This window comes from Colias philodice, chromosome 14 (assembly GCF_061535455.1).
Source record: "Colias philodice isolate Cphi_HAF_F1 chromosome 14, ilColPhil1 Martin Lab GWU primary, whole genome shotgun sequence".
NCBI classification, from domain to species: Eukaryota; Metazoa; Arthropoda; class Insecta; order Lepidoptera; family Pieridae; genus Colias; species Colias philodice.
In genome coordinates, this window is record NC_143099.1 from 6,318,506 (window position 1) to 6,340,059 (window position 21,554).

A 21,554-nucleotide genomic window follows, 5' to 3' on the forward strand; every position below is an offset into this window, starting at 1 on the left:
TATATGCCCTCAGTTTCAATTCTTTAAAAATCTATTTCTACCTTCTTTTTGTTTTTCAGATATTGTGAGTGAACTATTTGTCTCACAGACTTTGTTCTATGCTCTAATGAAAGAAAATTAAATGCACTACAACTTTATTATACGACTTTCTCATAGAACGAGCGGTTTTTGCCAATATTTTGGTTCAAACGGGAGCAAAACTAAAAATTTGAAATTTTCGGGAAAAACTGACTATCTTTGAAAGGCCACAGTTTAGTTGTTATAAGGTTTAGAGAGCTGCGGTTTGGCTTAAATTGTTGCAAATTTAATTAGCTTTGTAATTTTGTTAATTACCTATACTGCAAATGAAAAAGTATTATCCTTTTTATGATTTTATATGCCCTCAGTTTCAATTCTTTAAAAATCTATTTCTACCTTCTTTTTGTTTTTCAGATATTGTGAGTGAACTATTTGTCTCACAGACTTTGTTCTATGCTCTAATGAAAGAAAATTAAATGCACTACAACTTTATCATACGACCTTCTCATAGAACGAGCGGTTTTTGCCAATATTTTGCTTCAAACGGGAGCAAAACTGAAAATTTCAATATTTCGGGAAAAATGAACCATCTTCGAATGGCCACAGTTTAGTCGCTATAAGATTTAGAGAGCTTTAATTAGGCTTAAATTGTTGCAAATTTAATAACCTTAATTTATGTACTGAATGATACTTGTCGGAAACGCATAGTTTATGACTTTTAGAGCAAAAAGTGAAAAAAGTCCAAAATTTTCGCAGTTTATTATTTGCGTATAATCTTTTTTCCTACTTTCCCAAATTTTGTAATTTTGTTAATTACCTATCCTGCAAATGAAAAAGTATTATTCTTTTTATGATTTTATATGCTCTCAGTTTCAATTCTTTAAAAATCTATTTCTACCTTCTTTTTGTTTTTCAGATATTGTGTGTGAAATATTTGTCTCACAGACTTTGTTCTATGCTCTTATGAAAGAAAATTAAATGCACTACAACTTTATTATACGAACTTCTCATAGAACGAGCGGTTTTTGCCAATATTTTGCTTCAAACGGGAGCAAAACTAAAAATTTCAATATTTCCGGAAAAATGAACCATCTTCGAATGGCCACAGTTTAGTCGTTATATGGTTTAGAGAGCTGCGGTTAGGCTTAAATTGTTGCAAATTTAATAACCTTAATTTATGTACTGAATCATACTTGTCGGAAACGCATAGTTTATGACTTTTAGAGCAAAAAGTGAAAAAAGTCCAAAATTTTCGCAGTTTATCACGTGGTGCGCAGCGAGCACAACTTTTTCGAAGTTGCAAATTGGGATTTACATCACCCTAACTGATCCAAACAACATACCAAAAATTCAAATCTACATCGTGCTTTGCGAATTTAATGTTAATTTCCACTGGCCTAATATAGGATTAGTAGGAAGTAGGATAGGATGTGATCAAGTTTTAATAAACAACTGATTGTGGAGGATTTTAGATTGTTCCAGAAACTCTTCATGTTTTATAAGTAAAGTCTGAATTAACGAGGACAGAACGCATCTTCACTGTACCTATTTCTATTTCCAGGAAAATATGAAATTGTCGTTCGTTGCAATTTTATTGTACAAGTATTTGACTCGGGTAATCCTAAACCGTGTTATTGTTGAGAAACTGCAGATGCTGACAGACTCCAAATAATATTTCTATTGTATGTATTGTATAAAATATATTTTCAAATTGTTATGGTAAGGAGTATATGAAATTATTACAAATGTAATTTTACTTTTAAACTCACTTTATGATGTTTTACGACAGGGATATAATTTATAGAGATTCAGAAAAATCTGTAGTACTATAAGAATTGATTAGATCAATTAATGTGTCCAAAAAATAAATGTTTATGAACATTTATCCTTATTGCTCTCCAAAATGAACACGAAGCTACAATAAGACTATTTTATAGCTTATTTTTATCATCAGTTCATTCAGTATAAAGTCTGACCCACAAAGGACAAGAAACGAAACAAAGAATAACGTCTCCGAGAAAAAAAGAAAAGTATAAATTTTCGTATAATTTTTGTAGACTTTCCACATTAACATTTCTTTTGTTTTTGAATGATGGACGTTTGGAAATGTTGCGATTTTGATTACTTATTTAGAGGAACCTCTAAATAAGTACAAGAATATTATTGCGTAACTGAATAATTATGCTGTGTATTCTTCTAGTATTCTGATTAAAGTTTTGTAAACTTTGTTTTCTTCCAAACATAACTAAATACAGAAGCATTCTATAGTGTACCGATACAATGACAAGGATAGGTACAATTAAAATATTAGGATAAAAAACAAACATTGTTACTAATAATTCAATTTTCTTTACTCTCGATTGGCCATTAATAATATCTTTCCAAACAATGTATACTTATTGCCTCAAGAAAAATATATAAAAAATTTATAGATTACTGTTCAATATGATGTCTCCAGGGATTTACCAGATATTGGTCCAGACTTGAAAGATAATATAAAGACAAACCAAACCGTCTGATATTATGAGGATAAGTTCAATAATTCCTTTTTTAGAGTTTGAGAAAAATCTATTTTTTTTCCTTTAATCGCAGTGTGAAAGTAAATTTTCTTCTTTATACGTTTTATAAAAGTTTACTCTATATTTATTTTAGAAGACAGACATAATCGGATGTTAGTTTTATCAAAATTGTTGTTTTATATTAAGCGAGTGGCAGTAGGTACATAAAGAAAATGTTTGTATTCACCAAAGTTAAATATTGAAAACTATTAAAGTAGCTACATATTTCAAAAATAATCAATAAGATTTTATTTCTATCTCATTCTGTTAAACAAATCTGAAATCCGCTTATCGAAAAACTGTTATATTAAAGAGTAGGTAGTATTAATTTTAAACATAAGAAAACTTTTACGTTTACAAAAATCATAAATTACAATTTTCAATAACACGGTCGAGCCTAAATTTTAAATGAATCCCGCCATTTTGTCTTAAGTAAACGCTTTGAATATAATAATTAACTTTACACAGTTTTGAATAGTTCCACGAAGTAATACCGCGGAAACTTATTCAGCCCTATTAATGCTCAAACAAACTATGTGAAACAAGCTTTACTTTGCTTTGTGTTGTTGGATAACTGATTGAGTATTAATATTGATTTATACTTTATATAAAATGTACTTGTATATTATATCACTGTAAAATTTTATTAAAGACGTAAGATTATAATCTCGTGAAATTACAAACTAACGAAAATTGTGCTTCAACACATTCATGATTATATTTTTAACATTACTAACACGTAATTATAATTTAAAATAAAGTCGGTGATAGTAATTAGTAGGTATAGTTAGAATGAGTTGAATGAATTTTTATGACCATTCCTTTATCGTAATCGTTTCCGACTTGAAAGTACCAACAGAAACTATGGAAACATCGAACACATAAAAAATATGAAAGAAAATTCTTGAAGTTGGAAATTCTTGAAGAAGTAGGTACAAAGTTCATCGAGTCCGCTAGTAACTTTGTACTCAAAAGAGTATGCATTACAAAGTATGAAATATTTACTAAGTAGCTGTAAAATGTAGTTGTATTGAAAATATACATATTTTTTAATTGTAACGCTTTCAAAACTAACAATAATATTGGAAGCCATAGGATAACATAGGATTTTATAAATACCGGTTTAATGTTAAAAAAAAATGACGAGTTACGATTTTATATTAATTAGTCAAAATTCATATATCTATCTATAATTCGGTCTGTGATTATTTCAGAGTCACATTTTCTTTCCTATATTGGTCGTTCAAAGATCTAAGACTATGGTCTATGCCATGGTCTATAAATTTGAAATAAGAAGTAAATTTAGTAATCTGTGGTGGAAAATTGTAAAAATCTCAATCTTTAGTATCTTTTTGTGAAGTCCTGTGTAATGGATATCTTTGCATAGAAGTTTGTTCTTACAAACTTCCATGCAAAAATGTGACAAATAAACGACCGGACACAAGTTGGAATTCTGCGACGATCAAAATTAAGGCGAAGCACGTGTCCACTCTGATTTTGCTGGTCGACATTCCAGAGATTTTTCTTTTTCTTATTCAACTTTGAAACTTTGCTGGCCGTTGACGAAATTATTTTTATTTATTTTTTTACCAACAGAAAGTGCGTCGCAATGTAAAAGCTTTAGAACTTTAGAAACATGACGGATTTAATTTGAGTATTTGTATTCATTCTTTATTTATACTTATTAATCATGAACAATGATTACAAAGATAAATAGGCTTTACTCGTGCGCAAAACAATTTGTCATTCAACTCACGAATCCTTTTACTACTCAAATAAGCCGAAATTATAAATGAGTTCAATGACGCAGCATTTAAAATATACGTATAGTAAATCCGGGTCAAGTTGCTCAGAAAAACAAAACACTTTCTTAAGATTGCTCATGGCTATTAATCACATCCCATGTTCCCCTAGAGACGATATTTTCCAACTAAATGTCTCCGAACACTATAATGTATGAAGAATGTTTCGCCATTAGCGACGGATGTTCAGTGAAAACGTCTTCATAACAACTCTTAGTGATAGATACGGATGATTAATATTACCAGCGAGAAGCATTATAGACAATATCACCGTATTAAGCAAATAAACTTCTCGAGACTTTAATGGTGTTCATATTGATATGAACTGCAATTTCTATTAAGAGTCTAGTTCATAAAATGAATAGGTAGAGATTATTCTAATGCAAGGAGAGCGATATCTCATTTTTTTATGAATTAAATGACATATCTCCAATTCATTATGTAATTATTGTATAAGCCAAAATTCTGCACGTGCATAAAAAATTTAAATGAATTGGTCATTCAAACCTTTTACACGTGCTCGAGTCTTTATATCGTAAAATGCGGCGTGAAATACATGAAGTACATACACTTTTAAAAATGATAAAATTTTGTCAGTTAATTAAAAGTTTTTCAGGCTGTTAGCTGAATTCATTTCACCCGAAAGTTCTTTCTTGCTTTTGCGTATGTACTAGTCTTTATGAATATCACGACTGCGTCTTTACTAACGTGGCATAAAAAGGTTGCAGCTTTATGGAGCCACGAACTAATTAGTAACATGAACGAGGCTAGAGTACTATTTGTGTTAGTAACGAGCGTGTAAATGTAAGCTAACTCGGAAGGCGGCAATAAACCGATATCGTGTTGCGTGACTGTGGTTAGTTTCTAAACCAGAGTACCTATAAACCTGTGATTAAGCTTTGTTTTTTTCCATGCTAATGCTTTTTATGATCTCATTTAACATTTTATACGTTAGATAACGTTGAACAATGTACAATATGCAAATTGTGCATGTTAGATTGAAAATTGAATAAAAAAGGCAGAATTATTAATAACACGTGTAGATTTATTATAGAATTATGAAAGCGTCGAACAATCCAAACGGTTTTAATTTAGCAAATTTTGTAAAAAACAATTACACTTAAATGTTTTATATTACCTACTAATGTATTACTCTTTACATTTTTTCGTAGTCAAAGAGATATTAATTAAGATAACTTAATATTTATCGTTAGTAAGATGAATGGACAAATAGTTAAAGTGGTTTAATTTGCTGCTAGGCAGCAGCTATTTTAGGTTTCGCCAACTATTTTTAGTCAAAGTGCCGGCTCTCGACTTTCAAAAGGAGATTATAGTCGCAGAACCCGTTGCGAACTCAGCTTATTGCATTCCCTTGCTGCTTTGGCGTAATAATGCACATCTATTCAAACAATTCGCTTTTCCTTGTTCCAATAACACCTCATAAATAAATAATGGACATGTTCTTTGTAATTTATACGTGCAAAGTTCTTAATGAACATCGCGTAAAAGGTAAAGTTTTGAGTTTACCGCGAGCACTTGAGCAAACCAGTAAAGTTCGTGCCGTCTAAACCTAACTTCCGAAAGACAAAGTAACTCCGTATTGCTGGAAGAATTTGATGTTATTTACCTTGCGGGTGCTTTGGCAGTTAATAGATTAAACTATTTTATAAGTTAAAGGGCTCTTGTTTGTAAAACTGCGATTTTACTGCTGTAATAGTATTAAATCTGGCAAATGGACTATTACGAAAATGATACACATAATTAAGAACCCAGAAAGTCCATTCTTCCATGAACGCACACGTTCATTTCACAGCAATTGTTTTACAATTTAATCAATTGATGAATATCACATATAATGCAAGATAAACAGCATATACCGTGATATATTTCATTTAATCGTCTTTATTATAGCTGTTCCGTAAATCAACAATAAACAAAAGAGATCTACAATAAAGGACTGCGGAACAACGAAAATTAATAAAAAATGGGTCCGTAAAAATTTATCGATGCATAAATAAGCCAGTGTATATATCAATATAAATACAGAACAAACTTGAGTTTACAATGTGGAAAAATTCGAACAAGCGGTTAAAATGATTTAACGCCAAATGAATCAAACTGAAAAGCGTCAGCGATATATTAACTGAAAATGATATTTTCGATTCGGATTTCATGAAGCGTGTCCACTGATCGTAAACAATCGACTAGTGCTAACGATAACCGCATATTGTGGTCAATGTATTTGTCACAATCTATTATGATAACCAATTTTGTCAGATGAGTTTTAGTACTTTATAATATAAAAAGGATTGACGAGCGTTTAAATTTTCATTGCAAATATAAGAGGCGTTTTTATTCTGTTCTTGCTTTAGCGTTATTCATTTTTAAACATTTTTATTAATCTCTAGGGGTCCGCCCCGGCTTCGCCCGTGGTACATATTTACGTTTTCTCTACATAAGAACCATCCTCGTACTTCAAGGAATATAATAAAAATAGAATTATCGAAATCGATCCACCCGTTCACACGTGATGCCGTGACAACGCGAAACGTGTTTCATTTTTATATATATAGATAGATTCTTAATTGCAGTTATTTTGATTTTACTAATTTTATTTTACGTAAATGATATAATATAACGTTAAAATTTTTACTAACAAAAAATCGGGATTAGTATAAAGATTGTACAGATTAGAAAAATACTGTAAATATATCACAGTTTAGTCAAACATTTTCGTTTATTTGTATATAATATTATAGCAACCATCTTCAATCTATCTTCTGATATTATATTGTAAATGTTGCCAAGTGAATACGGACCATAACAGATCAATAACGGTGTGATTAATTACTTAGTACGGCAATTAGCTGTGCTTTGCAAATTATCATATAATATAACAATATTCTGCCTTATTGGCACTATCCGATATCAAACGAAGACTATAGGTATGCCTTAGGTACGGACATCAATTATTACGTAACGTGTTATAAGGAATAATTAATGTATCATCACTATACATAGTTTAAAATAAAGTCGCTTTCTCTGTCCCGAATCCCGATGTCCCTTTGCATGCTTAAATCTTTAAAACGACGCAACGGATTTGGATGCGGTTTTTTTGATAGATAGAGTGATTCAAGAGGAAGGTTTTAGTATAAAATTTATTAGCATTTAGACAAAGCGGGCGAAGCCGCAGGTGGAAAGCTAGTTTATTACATAAATAAAAAAATAAATAAACATTAAGAGTTTTCTGAAAGTTTGTTGGACGTAAAATCAATCAGTATTTACCATATTATTAATTCTACATATCCTTACTTTTTAGATTATTATTTGCGCAATATTTTGATGCTATGTTTTAATCTCAACCACTTAATGCTAACATTTGGTCACTAAAACTGTCCGATCGGCGTAGATAAGATTAAACAAATATTGTAAAGGTACTTACGCTCAATAGAAAGCTCTCTTTACTGGACGCGTAACCAGACTTTTGCTTCAGAGTTCAGAAAATTGTGATTGTGAGTCTAGTTGTGTATAATTGTAGGTTTAGAATTCAAAAACAAAAGTTCCCGTAATTTCATTTAACATCATGTATCTACATCACATTTAAAAGAACTTCTTTCCACAGATGTTTCACGGTTGAAAGCGTCCACGTGGAGCAGACCTCAGCACCCATGAAGCTAGCCAACCATGAGTGCTTGGTGCTGCGTCGTGATCATGGTGTCCACGATTAGTACTGGCGTGCTCTCTCCCGCGCCCATGAATGCGGAGGTCAAGGAAACTTATGGTAAGTGTTTATGAATGTGGTGGTTCTTGTATTGGCTGCAGTAATACATACCGCCATAGTGATACAAAACACGTACAAGTAGGTACGTTGGTAAGTATATGACTATTTATGTTTTCAGTTGACAAAGGACAACGGTGTTAGGCAAACTTCTCCTTTGAACTTACAATTACTACAAATTTTGCTTACAATAATTAAAATTAACAATTTCAAATTTATTACTGAAAGTAGCACAAATAATATTATTATTAACAAATAATATTATTATTATGGTATTAGCAGGTAATTTCTTAATCAAAATAGGTTTTCTCAAAACATTTAAAGAAATAAAAACAACGAAAACTTGTATTTTCTGAAGTAAACAATGTACTTGACAAAACTCAACAACGTTACGGGAAATTACGCAATATAAACATATCGCTATAAAACTTAGTCAATATATCGTTTCAGATTTATCTCTGTTGTCACTAAGTAAATATATAAGGCCGTTAGTCCACTTAAAAACGGCAATAAAAGCCTAGAAACTAAAATACGTCCATAGGTCTGTATGTGTCATCTGGGGGCACGGTAGTGCCCCCGCCAAGACAAGCCAAGCGAGGCGCACGGGCACTACCTACCTTTTCTCGAAGCGCTTCGACGTTTTTTTGAACCCTCATAACTTGGGTTTGGATTATGCTAGATCAACAAAATTTTCGGGATATATTGTCAATAGCGGACTTATTGAACATATTAAGTTTTAATTACATTAGCTTTTATACTTCAGATTTTATTTATATCTAAAAAACGCTAATTTCGTCACTGACTCACTGATGATCATCAAAATTCTTAAGGTATTTCCTAATGTCCTAGAAAGCTGAAATTTTGTATGTAAGCTAGTATTAGCACACAAACAACAAAAAAATTATAAAACTTGTAACTTTCATCCCCCAACCCCTTAAACTAGGGGATGGGAGTTTGTATGAGACCTGTAATTTTAAATTAAATTTTGATGACGCTAGAGGTCTAATCTAATAATCTAAAACTTAGTTCCCCTAGATATATATATGTATAGGTACTCCTTGTTAAAAAAAATTGTTACAAACAACCTACAAAAAGAAATGAAATCCCACCAAAAACATTTTCATGTAAAATGTTGCCAAGACGAGCCCATATGACTCGCACTGTCAAAAAGTTATCAGATCTCATGTAGAGCCAAGCTTCTAACACTACACGCCCTAACTCTACAAGGCCTAACTTCACAAACTCTACACCTTAGTCAAAATATGTGGCTTGGCCGTTCGTTACTACAAGAACTATTGTATAACACAAAAGTAATGAACAGTGAATTAATTTTTCACCTTACGCCGATGTGAATGTAGCGAAATGGCCAAGCCACATATTTTGACTAACGTGTAGAGTTTGTGAAGTTAGGCCTTGTAGAGTTAGGGCGTGTAGTGTTAGAAGCTTGGCTCTACATGAGATCTGATAACTTTTTGACAGTGCGAGTCATATGGGCTCGTCTTGGCAACATTTTACATGAAAATGTTTTTGGTGGGATATTATTTACAGTATATATAAATAGCAAAATTACATACTACTGTGTATTATTTCTTTTACAACATACTTAGAAGGCAAGAATAGACTAAATTCTAGATAAGAAGTCCTTAAGAGAACAATATTGTAGTGTGTAGAAAAGGAATATCACATCACCACAAGCACAAACTAGATTTCTCTTTTATCATTTATGATACATAATTGAGAAGAGATATCTAATATAGGTATTATTTTTATCTTTAACTTGCCACAAAGCACAAAGGCACTAGAAAACACAACATAGTCCTTATAATAGTCTCTCTCTCTAGACTCTAGAAAGTTCTTTCTGTCTCTGTTGGTGGACAAACGATATTATATCGAAGTTAGCGAAGTTGTTTGGCACTCGTCACGCCTCAAGTGTCGGCCGGCTTTGAGGGCACTCGAATACATTTTTGCAGCTCGTAAGTTACGATCTTTGAACAGGTGCTTGAATCACAAAGCGGATCATGAAGATAATATAGAAATTTCTATATATAAACCTCTATTTATCTTGGAATATCATGGCGCTTTTGTTTATATTTTGATGTAGGTAGTATGAGGCAAATTTCCTGGAAGTAAGGGGTATTTATTATTGTTTTAATACGAGTAAATTTAGAAACGCTATTGACACGTCATAATATATAAATTTCATAAATGTGCAAAAGGAGAGCAGATTATACAAAGACGAGTTGGTAAGAAACTGTATCGGAATGTAAAAAAAGGTTTTGAGAATAACAATAAATAAATAGCTAATGGTTGGTCTTGATAAAAAAATTGCCTAGAATAATAACTTACTACGGATGTCCTTTTGGGGTATGCCCAAAGGGACATCCGTAATGATTATATTAACAACAGAATAATTTATTAATTATGAATTTCATCATAGATTAAATTGAATAGACAAATAAACGGTCCTCTTCCCTTCCGCGCGGCTTTAATAAATTTTGTGCCGCTATTTTTTTATTTACTCCAATAACAACGTAATCAATCGTCACAATTGGCGTAATATACAAAGGCCTTTTCGGAGCTTCAAATGTAAATATTATTTTGGTTACGATCACGAGTATTTTGGTAAATTCTCGTTATTCGTTGTTTGCTAAACGGTTAAAACGAACTGGGTAGAATAAACGTTTGATTCGATGTATGATGGAGATTTAAACATTGCTTTTAGAAATTTATTTTGAACCGATTTATTTATTAATAGAATTATTTATTATTTTTTTATTATCATTAGTTTAATTCACTAGATATTGTTATCACTGCGGGAACGGTTCGTGTGGATTGATGTTACAATATGTCGTTGACATAGTCGGTGAGGCTTTGATTAGTTTTGAATATGTCGCCATTTGTTGAAACTAAATATGCATTATAAAAAAAAAACTAAAAGAAAAATACCGGCAGGTACGACCAGGAAAAAATAAAGATTCTTCTCAATGGTACATATTCTAAAACAAACAGCAAAGATTAATATCACTATTCTTGCTGGAATGCAGAATCCAATCCTAAAATCCGTGTCTTCAAGAATCTAAGGCGCATTAAACTTCGTGTCAGCCATCCTCAGCTAAACCAACGCAATCTAAACTTTGAACAATACTCAGTTGCAGAAAATTGTATTCTCTGGGCATTTATTAAACACTTTAGCGTAAGCAAAATGTATTCAGGATATACAGTTACCAAGTTGTTACGAAGACTTAAAATATGCTGCATTGTTCATTAAATTGGTCGCGTTTTCCGCAAACCGTGTTATGTATGAACTAAACTAATTTACATGCAGCGTTTTGGGTAACGTCGAATAAACGCTATTTACGAGATTAGATAATGGGAGCTGCGAGTTTAGAATTTTATTTTATACATTCGATAGTTTGTAGAGGCATGTTGAAAGATATTAAGAAATAAATGGCCAATATACTTTGATAATTATTAAAATAATTAGAAGCGTTTTAAATATTTGAAAACAGAACGATTGAAAAATTATTAGAAAAAAAAACTGTTTGAAATTCGAATACAAATCAAATTTAAATTACGTTATTATAAACACAAGTCACTTAAATTTGATAAATTATTATATATAGTATAGTTTAATATCTTGAATTATTAAAAAAAAAAATAATTTAAAAGAGCCATTATGTCTATTTATTTAACGCACTTGAAATCCTCTGATCAAAGAAAACCCGAAAAGACAGCTCCAAAATCTAAAACATAAAAAAAATTCTTCATATAAAGAAACAAGAGAAAAATATGTTCCTACACTACAATTACCTTGAGGCACAACTTTCGTCCTATAATAAAACTTACCTAGTACAAAACACTGATCACTTTTTCTGCAAGGAAAATTGATCATTGAAACTGATGTGAAATACATCTGCCGCACAAAGACATGATATTCCACTCACTTCATTCAGACAGTCAACTTATTCATTCTCTATGATGAAGAAGTACCTTTAAAAAGAATTCGAATAGATACAATATGAAGTAAATAAAACTTTCAAGATGATACGAAAATTGTTTATGGACGTCTATTTATTTTGTAGAGAGAAAATATGTCATTCAATGTTCTATCTGCTAAAATATAAACTAACTGTTACGTACGGTTTCAACCGTGGTCATCAAGTTCTATAGCACATGTGTTATTCTAGTAGGTTTACTATATTACTGTTAAGTTCCATCCAATTCTGTCCATTACTTTTCTTAAAAGCGTAACATTTATAAAATGATTTATAATATCTATTAGTAGGATAAATTCACTAACAGCTTAAATAACAGATTTTTTTTTATTATTTTTAACATCAAAGTGTACACTTATTTAATTTTCTCATCTGTCTGTTTCAATTTGTTATTTCATCAATTTATGATCTTGAAAAAAGGCGAACGTATTTTGTGAGAATGTTTAAGATTTTATACTAGAATCTTAAGAGTTACCATTCGTTAAAAATTAAAAAAAAAACATCTAACACAGCGCGGCGTTCATGCAATAAACTTTTTCTTTTATTATTTTTATTATCTGTGTTGACCATGACGTTGACCTTGAAGCTAAGAAACCTGATTGGTCACAAGACGCTAGCACGGACCAATCAGGAACACGGATTTTGGACCCGCGAAAAAAGATGGCGGCTGCATTTAGAATCGGCGCAGGGACTACGATCGGTAATCGATATATGGATAAATTTAATCTAAATATTGTTAAGTGAAATAAAATAAGTTTTAATACGAATGTAAAACGTTTTTTTCATGTATGTGTGACAGCCACCATTAGGTATACTAATAATATGTTTCTTTTATTTTCCATACAGATCGTCAATATTGGTATACACAGGCCCAAGAAACGTTACAAAAGCGACTTCAATACGCAACTGGAAAAAACCCTATTGCCAAGTAAGTGTAATTTTTTATATAATAATTTAAGTTGTATTGTATGTACCTACGTAGGTACCTATATGTATAAGCTTTTTCAGATGATAGATACAATGATAGATGTATACTTTAAATTGAAATTTTCTCTCTGGATTACATCAAAACGGCTAAATTAAATTAAATGAAATTTGTTCTAATGTAAATTTGATATTGCATGATTATTAGGTATGTAACTTTCAATATAGGCGCATATTGAAAGTGCATAAGTAAGAAAAGAGCAAAGGCGACGACGAAAGGACAAATAAATAGCTACCCTAATCAGAAAATTTAATTTAATACATCATGTGGGATGGCAATAAACAGATAGATTAACTTTTCAGAGAACTTTTATTTTTTTAATAAAGAGACGCGTAGGTACGTCGTACGTCGTCATAAAAAAAGGTTTCATTGATTCATTGTTTTCTAATAAAAATATATTATAATGATTATAATATACGACATATATGCGTATTACGACTTACGTTTACATATATTATACAATATTTATTAAAGCAAAATTCATCAAATTAAAAAAAAATTAAATATCAAAAAGGTTAATCAATTTAAGCCTTAACTTGGTGTAAAATTCACGGTTACGACTTTGAAAAAATTCTACACAATGTTCCTGAAACTGTTTTATTATGTACCGTTTCGCTGTTTTTCATCGTAATTTTAAAGTAATTTATATTATAAAATTTTACAATCTCATTTTGTTCGTTTTCCCCAAAGATGCGGGGACCATAAAAAGGCAACTGTAATTTATCAAAGAACGACCTTACGAGCAATTTACTCTGTGTAACGAGTCCGATAAATTAATAGCCCAAAATAATGTGACCCTCCAAAGATTTTACTTTAATGGTCAATGTCAACACGTTACTTATCTTTTATTAGATTTATTTTATTAACGTTGTATTCGTAAAAGTATACCAACGCTCTTATTATATTGCGATTCTAACAAGCTCTTTTATGTCATAAAACAATCTAGTTTAGGAGTCAGTTAATAGGAATTTATAAGACGAAATAGGTACATAAAGTGTTGTATTTTATTTATTCATGGCACGGCATCCAATAATCGAAAATATTATAATACCAATAAAGCTCTTGAATCGGAAATAAGCAGGCTTTCGCCCAAACTGTTTATTATAAACTTCTAACATAGCATGGATCGCCTTTGAACATATACCTAGTAATTGTTCATTGCGAGTTTAATGTTAATTCAACCCAATAATGTTAAGCTTTCTAGACTGTGAAATCTCTGCAGAAGGACACAAAGTATAATCAATCATATTAAGTCTACGATATCATTGATTAGACGTAGATTATTTAAACTCAAATTCTAAGAACGACTGAAGTCTGAACATTTATCAACCCAATATTCATTCTTAATTAATATAGGTATAAATTAATAGGTTTAATATTCGATACATATAAACAAGAAAACTAAATAAATATAATCATAAAGTAGTATCTAGAGAGCACTAAAACATATGTTGGTGATTTAGATTTTTGACCCAGTTTATTACATAGTATGTGTACAAAAGGCGTTCATTTATGTCGCACATAAAAGCAGCTTTCTCTAATAAATTTCAAATTCAGGACAATCATAAATAATTCCGCGCCAGAGAACTGAGATGACGCCTTCCATCTTTGCATCGTTAAGTGCGGGGTTTCGTAGGCTTCTGTTATGATATGGGAATTTAAATTAAGATTGCTCCTTTAGAATGTATTAATAATTAAGTTTGTTTTGCTGGAGTAAGTGATTTTAAGTGTTAGTAGATTGATAGTTTGGATAAGTATTTAGTTCTTTGACAATGACTCTATATTATCCAGTACAAACAGTTTTTCTAAATACGTAGGTAAATATTATTTTGATATCGAGACTTACCTCTATTCTTATTTTAATTTTTATAATACACGGTGTTTATTACACTAAAAATTATGTAAAATTTAGCATTACTAAAACCAAAGTGCATTTATAACTCTATTTTCATATCTTTTGACTAAAAAGAAAACAATAATTGCACTTACGAAATTTTACATTTTCTGCATAGGTAGGTAAACATTAAAATAACTCCTCCTACAGCTCAAGAGAGCTATTTAATACCTAAACATAACTGTATCTGTATTTACTCACACAATATTATTCCCCAGGAACGTGATACTGGTAGTTGGAGACGGTATGAGCTTAACAACCGCAACCGCTGCTCGAATACTGCGAGGACAACGGCGCGGTCAGAGCGGGGAGGACACAGACTTAGTGTGGGATACATTCCCTGCTGTTGCATTAGCTAAGGTAACGTCTTCTTGTTTAGAATGTTTGTTTGTAAGATTCATGTGGGCAGTGCAGCTTTTGTATTTGGTCAGGTAATACTTGAGTAGATTGATTTGTTTGTTGAGGTATGGATCAGGTGAGCAGCTTTTGTATTAGGTAAGGTAATACCTGAGTAGATTGGTTTGCTTGTAAGAGGTGTGGTAAGGAAGTAAGTAGCTAGTGTATTAGGTAAGCTATTTGGTTAGAGGCTGGTTGTTTATAAGAGGCATGTATGCGGTAATGTAGGGAGTAGCTTAGTATTGAGTATAGTTGCTCCATCAGGTAAGGTAATGTCTTCTTGAATAGATTCTCTTTTACTTGTAAAAATGGTGAAATAGGTTAGAGAGAAAATTGTCGCATTACCTGGTAAAGTCTGTTTGGTTGGACACCAGTTTGTTTATGAGAGGAATGTGCACGTTTAATAGTAAGTAGCCGTCGCATTAGCTACGATAATGTCTTCTGTTTGGTTTGGGTTTGGTTTGTTTGTAGAAGATATCGTAGTGAGCAGTTCGTGTACAATGTTTTTCACTAATGTAATGTGTGCTGTTTAGTCATAGACTGATTAAATTTAATTGGTAGGTATGTGTTTGAACAGTAGTTGATAAGGTCGTCATATGTTTGGTTTTGAACTTGAAATTTATAATTGTATAAGGAAAATTAGATTCTTTATTTTTTTAAAACGACATCGTACATAAATAAAATTAGTACTCCCTAATAATCCAACGTCGCTGCCCACCACAGAATGTGCCAATTAGGTCCTCAATACATTTTCCAAGCCCGGTTCTCGACGTAATTAAAAACGTTTTAGTGGCCAAGCGGCTAAGAGCTTTCTTAAATTAACTTAAGTACAGGCCAAATAGTTTTTGGCAGTGTTGGTTGCGGACGTTACAACCGATTAAACTGTGTGACGTAATCAGTACTTAATAGAGCTGGTTAAGCTTGAATTTTGGGTGATAGATTCTTTAGTACATTTTGATAGAAGCTATGGTTTGCCAGGAGGAGTTAATTTAAACCCGGTAAAACTGTGTTTTCTCCACTTGAGACAAAATCTGACATTTTATCCACCAACTTATATGAAAAAATATTTCTTTTACACTTTGTAACATAATATTACATAGAGGTAATAGAGACATTTCTAAACCAAACATCTGCCTACGACCCAACATAATTGTTGAACGTTACAAAATATGTTCCATTTTATTACATCTTTTTTTAATTTACTCAGCACGAAAATTTTAATATTGTTTCCAAGAAACGGATTCATAATAAAGATTCCTCGAGATATTATATTACATATCACATTTACATATCTTATTTTCGTATTACACGCACGCACTGTAAAGATTTTAATTAAAATTAAGGCGTATACATTGTCTTATCATACGTAAAGGTTGGGATTAGAACAAGGGAGTCAAGATTGCGTTACATAAATATGAGCACACTGTACTAAGCCTTTGCTACTTGCTTTTTAATTAGGCATTAATTCTAACTCGCACGCCTTGGTTTTCATCCTTATTAGCCAGTTTTGTAGACGGATTATTAAACAATTTGCCATCCTTATTTCACAAATGATAATAATGAATACCTGTCTTTTGTTTTGTAACTGTACAGCTACATCTACTTCATATATAAATTGTATTCACCTAGGTACTAATTAGCCCATTGAGCCCCGAACGGCCCGATCGGTCCACGACACAATATAGATTTTCTATTGTGTCTGTGATTCCGGGGCCTGAGTTATTATTTGGTTAATAGGTTATCTTATAAAATCTGTTAAAAATATATAAAACCATCTTACCTTACAATATTATCTTACCATATATTTTCCTACACATTTCCAATCATCTGTCACAAAACTTAAATTTTATTTTCTTCGGTACAATTTTAACAACATTAAATACAAAGCGGAGTTAAGTACGAGGGATTTAAGTCACAAATGTTTAGCATTACACAGTGGTGATTCGTGTGCGAGCCCTGTTTCCACATGGGCTTATCCTGCGTAACATGAAGATGAATGAGCAGGCGTGACCTAATTGTAAGGATCACTAACATCTCACACTATCAGAATTATAAAGGGACATATGCTTCTATTATAATCTATTAAAAATAAAAATAAAACCGTAGAACTCCAGAACTTTTTTCCTTTTTTTATAGCACATGGAGAGAAAACGTAAAAAAGGGGCAATAAGGCACACCTACTTCTACCGTAGCAGCTAGTCGTACCTATATTCCAAATTCAGATTAAATTTTTTTATTTAAAGGTACGGTTGAACATATTTTAAGGAAGTTGTCTAAAAGTTATCTTTATTCTTGCCGGAATTTTTAGTTTAAATAAATATTCAATTTCTATTAAGATTCAAAGCAGAATCACGCGGTTATAACTAACGTGGTGTAAGTCACACCGACTTCTCAACGTAACCCAATAATTTAAATATAATTTCGTCGCATACATTGTTAAAACAAAGCTTCATTTGCAATCTACATAAAAGACACGTTATTGTAAGTCCAATTATTTTAAAGTAGCATAATTGTGACTGAATTCAATATGTTAACTAGAGTGTGATTAAATATCTTTGTATTGTTTCAACACAATGTCGACAACTATATTATGCCTTTCAAGGGGTACGTAGTAATTTATAAACCGTTCAAGCTATTTATTCTCTTTACCCTACTAACCGAATATATACAATTGTTTTGTCAAACAATCTTGGAACTTGCTCCATTCCTCTATGTTTGTATAGTTCTATATTTGCCTCAGAAAAGTAAATAGTATTACTTGACTATTCAATAACATAGACAGAAGTATTTTTCTTTTTTATATAAGCATTATTTATTACATATAAAAAATATAGAAATTACTGTATTATAACATAATTAATATATGAAAGAAGAGAGATATGAAAATTTGGTTAAAAGTTGAAAATTAGATATTTAAACATGAAAATTCAATGTAACAACTAATTAAAATTTTATAAACTATGATGATGTAAATGTGAAAGTAATGAAAGCATATCTAAATCACAAAGTTTTGCAGTAATTAACAAACTTAATGTTACAATGTTAAATAGGTTCAGGAGTTTTAGCTCATAAATTTCATTAAACGAATATGACGCGTGAGGATTTTAAACGGGAGTTCCAGGGTGGTTCCAGGTTCGAGAATGCGTAAAAATGATTTTAAATGCTTTTTCTTACATTTACCGACATATTTTTTATTTATTTTTTACCTTTTTTTTGAAAACATAGAACTTACACCATTAAAATTATTTTAGGGAACTAAATAAACTACACTTTCATTGTTCCTTAAAAGTTAAAAGTTAAATACATGTCTATTAAAGCATCCAGGTGAATTACACCATATTTATTCGGAAAATTACACCTAAAAATTTACTTTTTTAATTGATTTAATATTTTTATAGACATACAACGTGGACGCGCAAACCGGGGAGTCGTCAGCTTGTGCAACTGCACTTTTATGTGGTGTGAAGGCGAGATATGAAACATTGGGCCTGGACGCGGGAGCCAGGTTCAATAACTGCGCTTCTACTATCAATTCTAAGGTCACTTCCTTGATTGATTGGGCTCATGATGCAGGTAAGAAAAAACATATTGTTAACAAGAGTTCTAATATCTAGAAATATAAGAAAGGCTTATGTACAGTGCCACAAACTTATCTGACCCGGTGGCAAAAACTGGAACTACTAAAACTACGAACTAAAATCGACATCAGCGACACCGTCACCGGGTCAGTTAAGTTTGTGGCACTATAGATAATAATTATTCACATAATACAAATTCACCAAGGATTAAGATCAAATTTGACAAGATATAAACAATTTAAATGTTGTTTTTATCTGAATTCTCTCTATGCATTTTAATATTTTGCTAAAAAAGTTTCATCAAAATCAGTCCAGGAATTATTTCACATGTTCATAGTCTTCTACAGTTTTATTACATGTAAATATAATGAAACAACACGAATAAATAAATAAACATACATCACCAGAATTGTTGGTAACATATCCATGGAGTACAAATAATAATTTATAGACCATTTCGTGTATCCTACATCCATTTACGGAAGATTATGAGTATTTATGGTGGTTTGGAACATCAATATTAGATTGTCTAAAAACAAATTGCCGGTATTTTAGACGAAAGTCGAGACTTCATTTTAATTTTGATAATATTATCTCGATAAAGCTAAATAATTTGTGAAATGAACCTGTATTTTTTTGTTAATCAAATCAAATGGTTAATAATTATCAACTTCTTTTGTTTAATAAACCTTCATATTTTGACTTTCCAAAGAAATTGTGTCACAGGTAAATTGAAAAAGTGGTATTGTAAGTTGTAACAAGTATAGATACTTCTTATATTTAACTAGCTGTGCCCCGCGGTTTACCCACGTTGCTCCGCTCTTGTTGGTCTTTGCGTGATGATAGCCTTCCTCGAAAAATGGACTATCTAACACGATTTTTTTTGAATCGGATCAGTAGTTCCTGATATTAGCACGTTTAAACAAACAAACTCTTCAGCTTTATAATACTTGTATAGATGAACCTTTATTTCTTTCCAATAAATGTTTTTACAGGCAAATCAATGTTTCAAAAAACTCTTTTTTACAGGCAAATCAAGTGGTATAGTAACAACAGCACGGATAACCCACGCGACGCCGGCAGCGCTGTACGCCCACGCTCCGTCTCGGTACTGGGAGGATGATAGTCGCGTGCCACCCACGGTGCGACGCGATTGCAAGGATATAGCGCTGCAATTGGTGGAAAACGAACCCGGACGGAGTATTAATGTATGTATAATGTGCTTGTAAGCTTTTTAGACAATTTTTTTTCTTCGATTCTAACAATAATTATAATTAGAGCAATTATTTTTTTCTTTACAGCGTGGGTGTGTTATTACAAAATGCTTTGAAATTTTTTAATAAATTAAAAAGCGTGTGTGTCGAGCACACGTGTCAGAAGTGAAACTTCTTTGGCAAGATTCAAAGTTAGGTACCAAAATAGTCGCGTCATTCCATGACGTGACGGTATTGCCATGACGCTACCTTCAAATTTTACTCTCAATGCGCCTAAAGAAGTTTCACTTCAAAAACCCATAATAGGAAAGTTTTCTTCCTCGAACATTGCAAATGCTGATTTTGTTTTCAGATTGAACAAAATTGTATAATACATACCTAGTATGTCCATTAAAAGAATCGGATTGTAAACTCAAACATTTATTATTTTATTCAATTAGACTTCTTCTAGAAGCACCTTTAAAACGTCATTAGGTACATATTTTTAACATTTACCACCGATTCGGAAAGCAGTATCTACGGAGAAGAATCGGCAAGAAACTCCATAGTTGCTCTTTTTAATCATGTCAGTTTTACAATTTTACAAATTACATAATATGTAACATCATAATATATTATCATAATATTATGCCAAAGAACTGTCCTGTGGTTTTTACGCGACAACCCTCCATGGGTTTTTATCGTCCATATATTCCTTAATACTGTAATAGGCTCTCTGAACTAGTACATTTTTTATATAAGTTTTAAATTTAGAACAACTAAACTCTTTAATATTATGTGGAATTCTGTTGTAAAAGCGTATATTGTGTTCCGAGTGTAAATATTTAAATTTAAATAACATACTTAATAATAAATCAAATACGATAATTAGGTAGTGTAGTTTCACAGGTAGTATTGCGTGTGTGATACAATCCAATGCTAATTTGCTAATATTATGAATTACTCCACAATGTTGAAACACGAAATTAGAAATTTTGATCACCGAAAGAATGTTTCAGACCAGTACTTCCTGAGATTAGCGCGTTCAAACAAACAAACAAACTCTTCAGCTTAATAATATAAGAAGGAATATTTTTTTAACATTTGTAGGAATAATTTAATTAAATAACAAAAAGTACTAAAAACAATATTATCAAAGATTCAACAGCCCGATATTTGGTTGTTTGATCGATGGTATGCAATTACGTACAGACAGAGAAATATCCAATTTAGTCGGAACTAAATTAAAATGTTAGTTGTTAAATATTTAAAAAACAATTTTAGTGCTGCGTTTCTACGAGTTATATCAATTGAAACTAGCAATAAAAACTGCCTTTGTTTTGTTTGTAAAATATGC

General features: G+C 31.5%; 1 protein-coding gene across 1 annotated transcript in view; it reads left to right on the forward strand.

Annotated features, from left to right (window-relative positions):
• Positions 1–21,554, forward strand: part of LOC149482884 (alkaline phosphatase-like) — an 80,855-nt gene that overhangs the window by 44,679 nt on the left and 14,622 nt on the right. The window contains exons 2-6 of the mRNA XM_089703056.1: positions 8,001–8,159; positions 12,998–13,079; positions 15,249–15,390; positions 18,825–18,999; positions 20,034–20,212. Coding sequence (XP_089559182.1) covers positions 8,063–8,159; positions 12,998–13,079; positions 15,249–15,390; positions 18,825–18,999; positions 20,034–20,212 — 675 coding nt within the window. The 5' untranslated portion in view covers positions 8,001–8,062. The remainder of the gene's footprint in view (positions 1–8,000; positions 8,160–12,997; positions 13,080–15,248; positions 15,391–18,824; positions 19,000–20,033; positions 20,213–21,554) is intronic.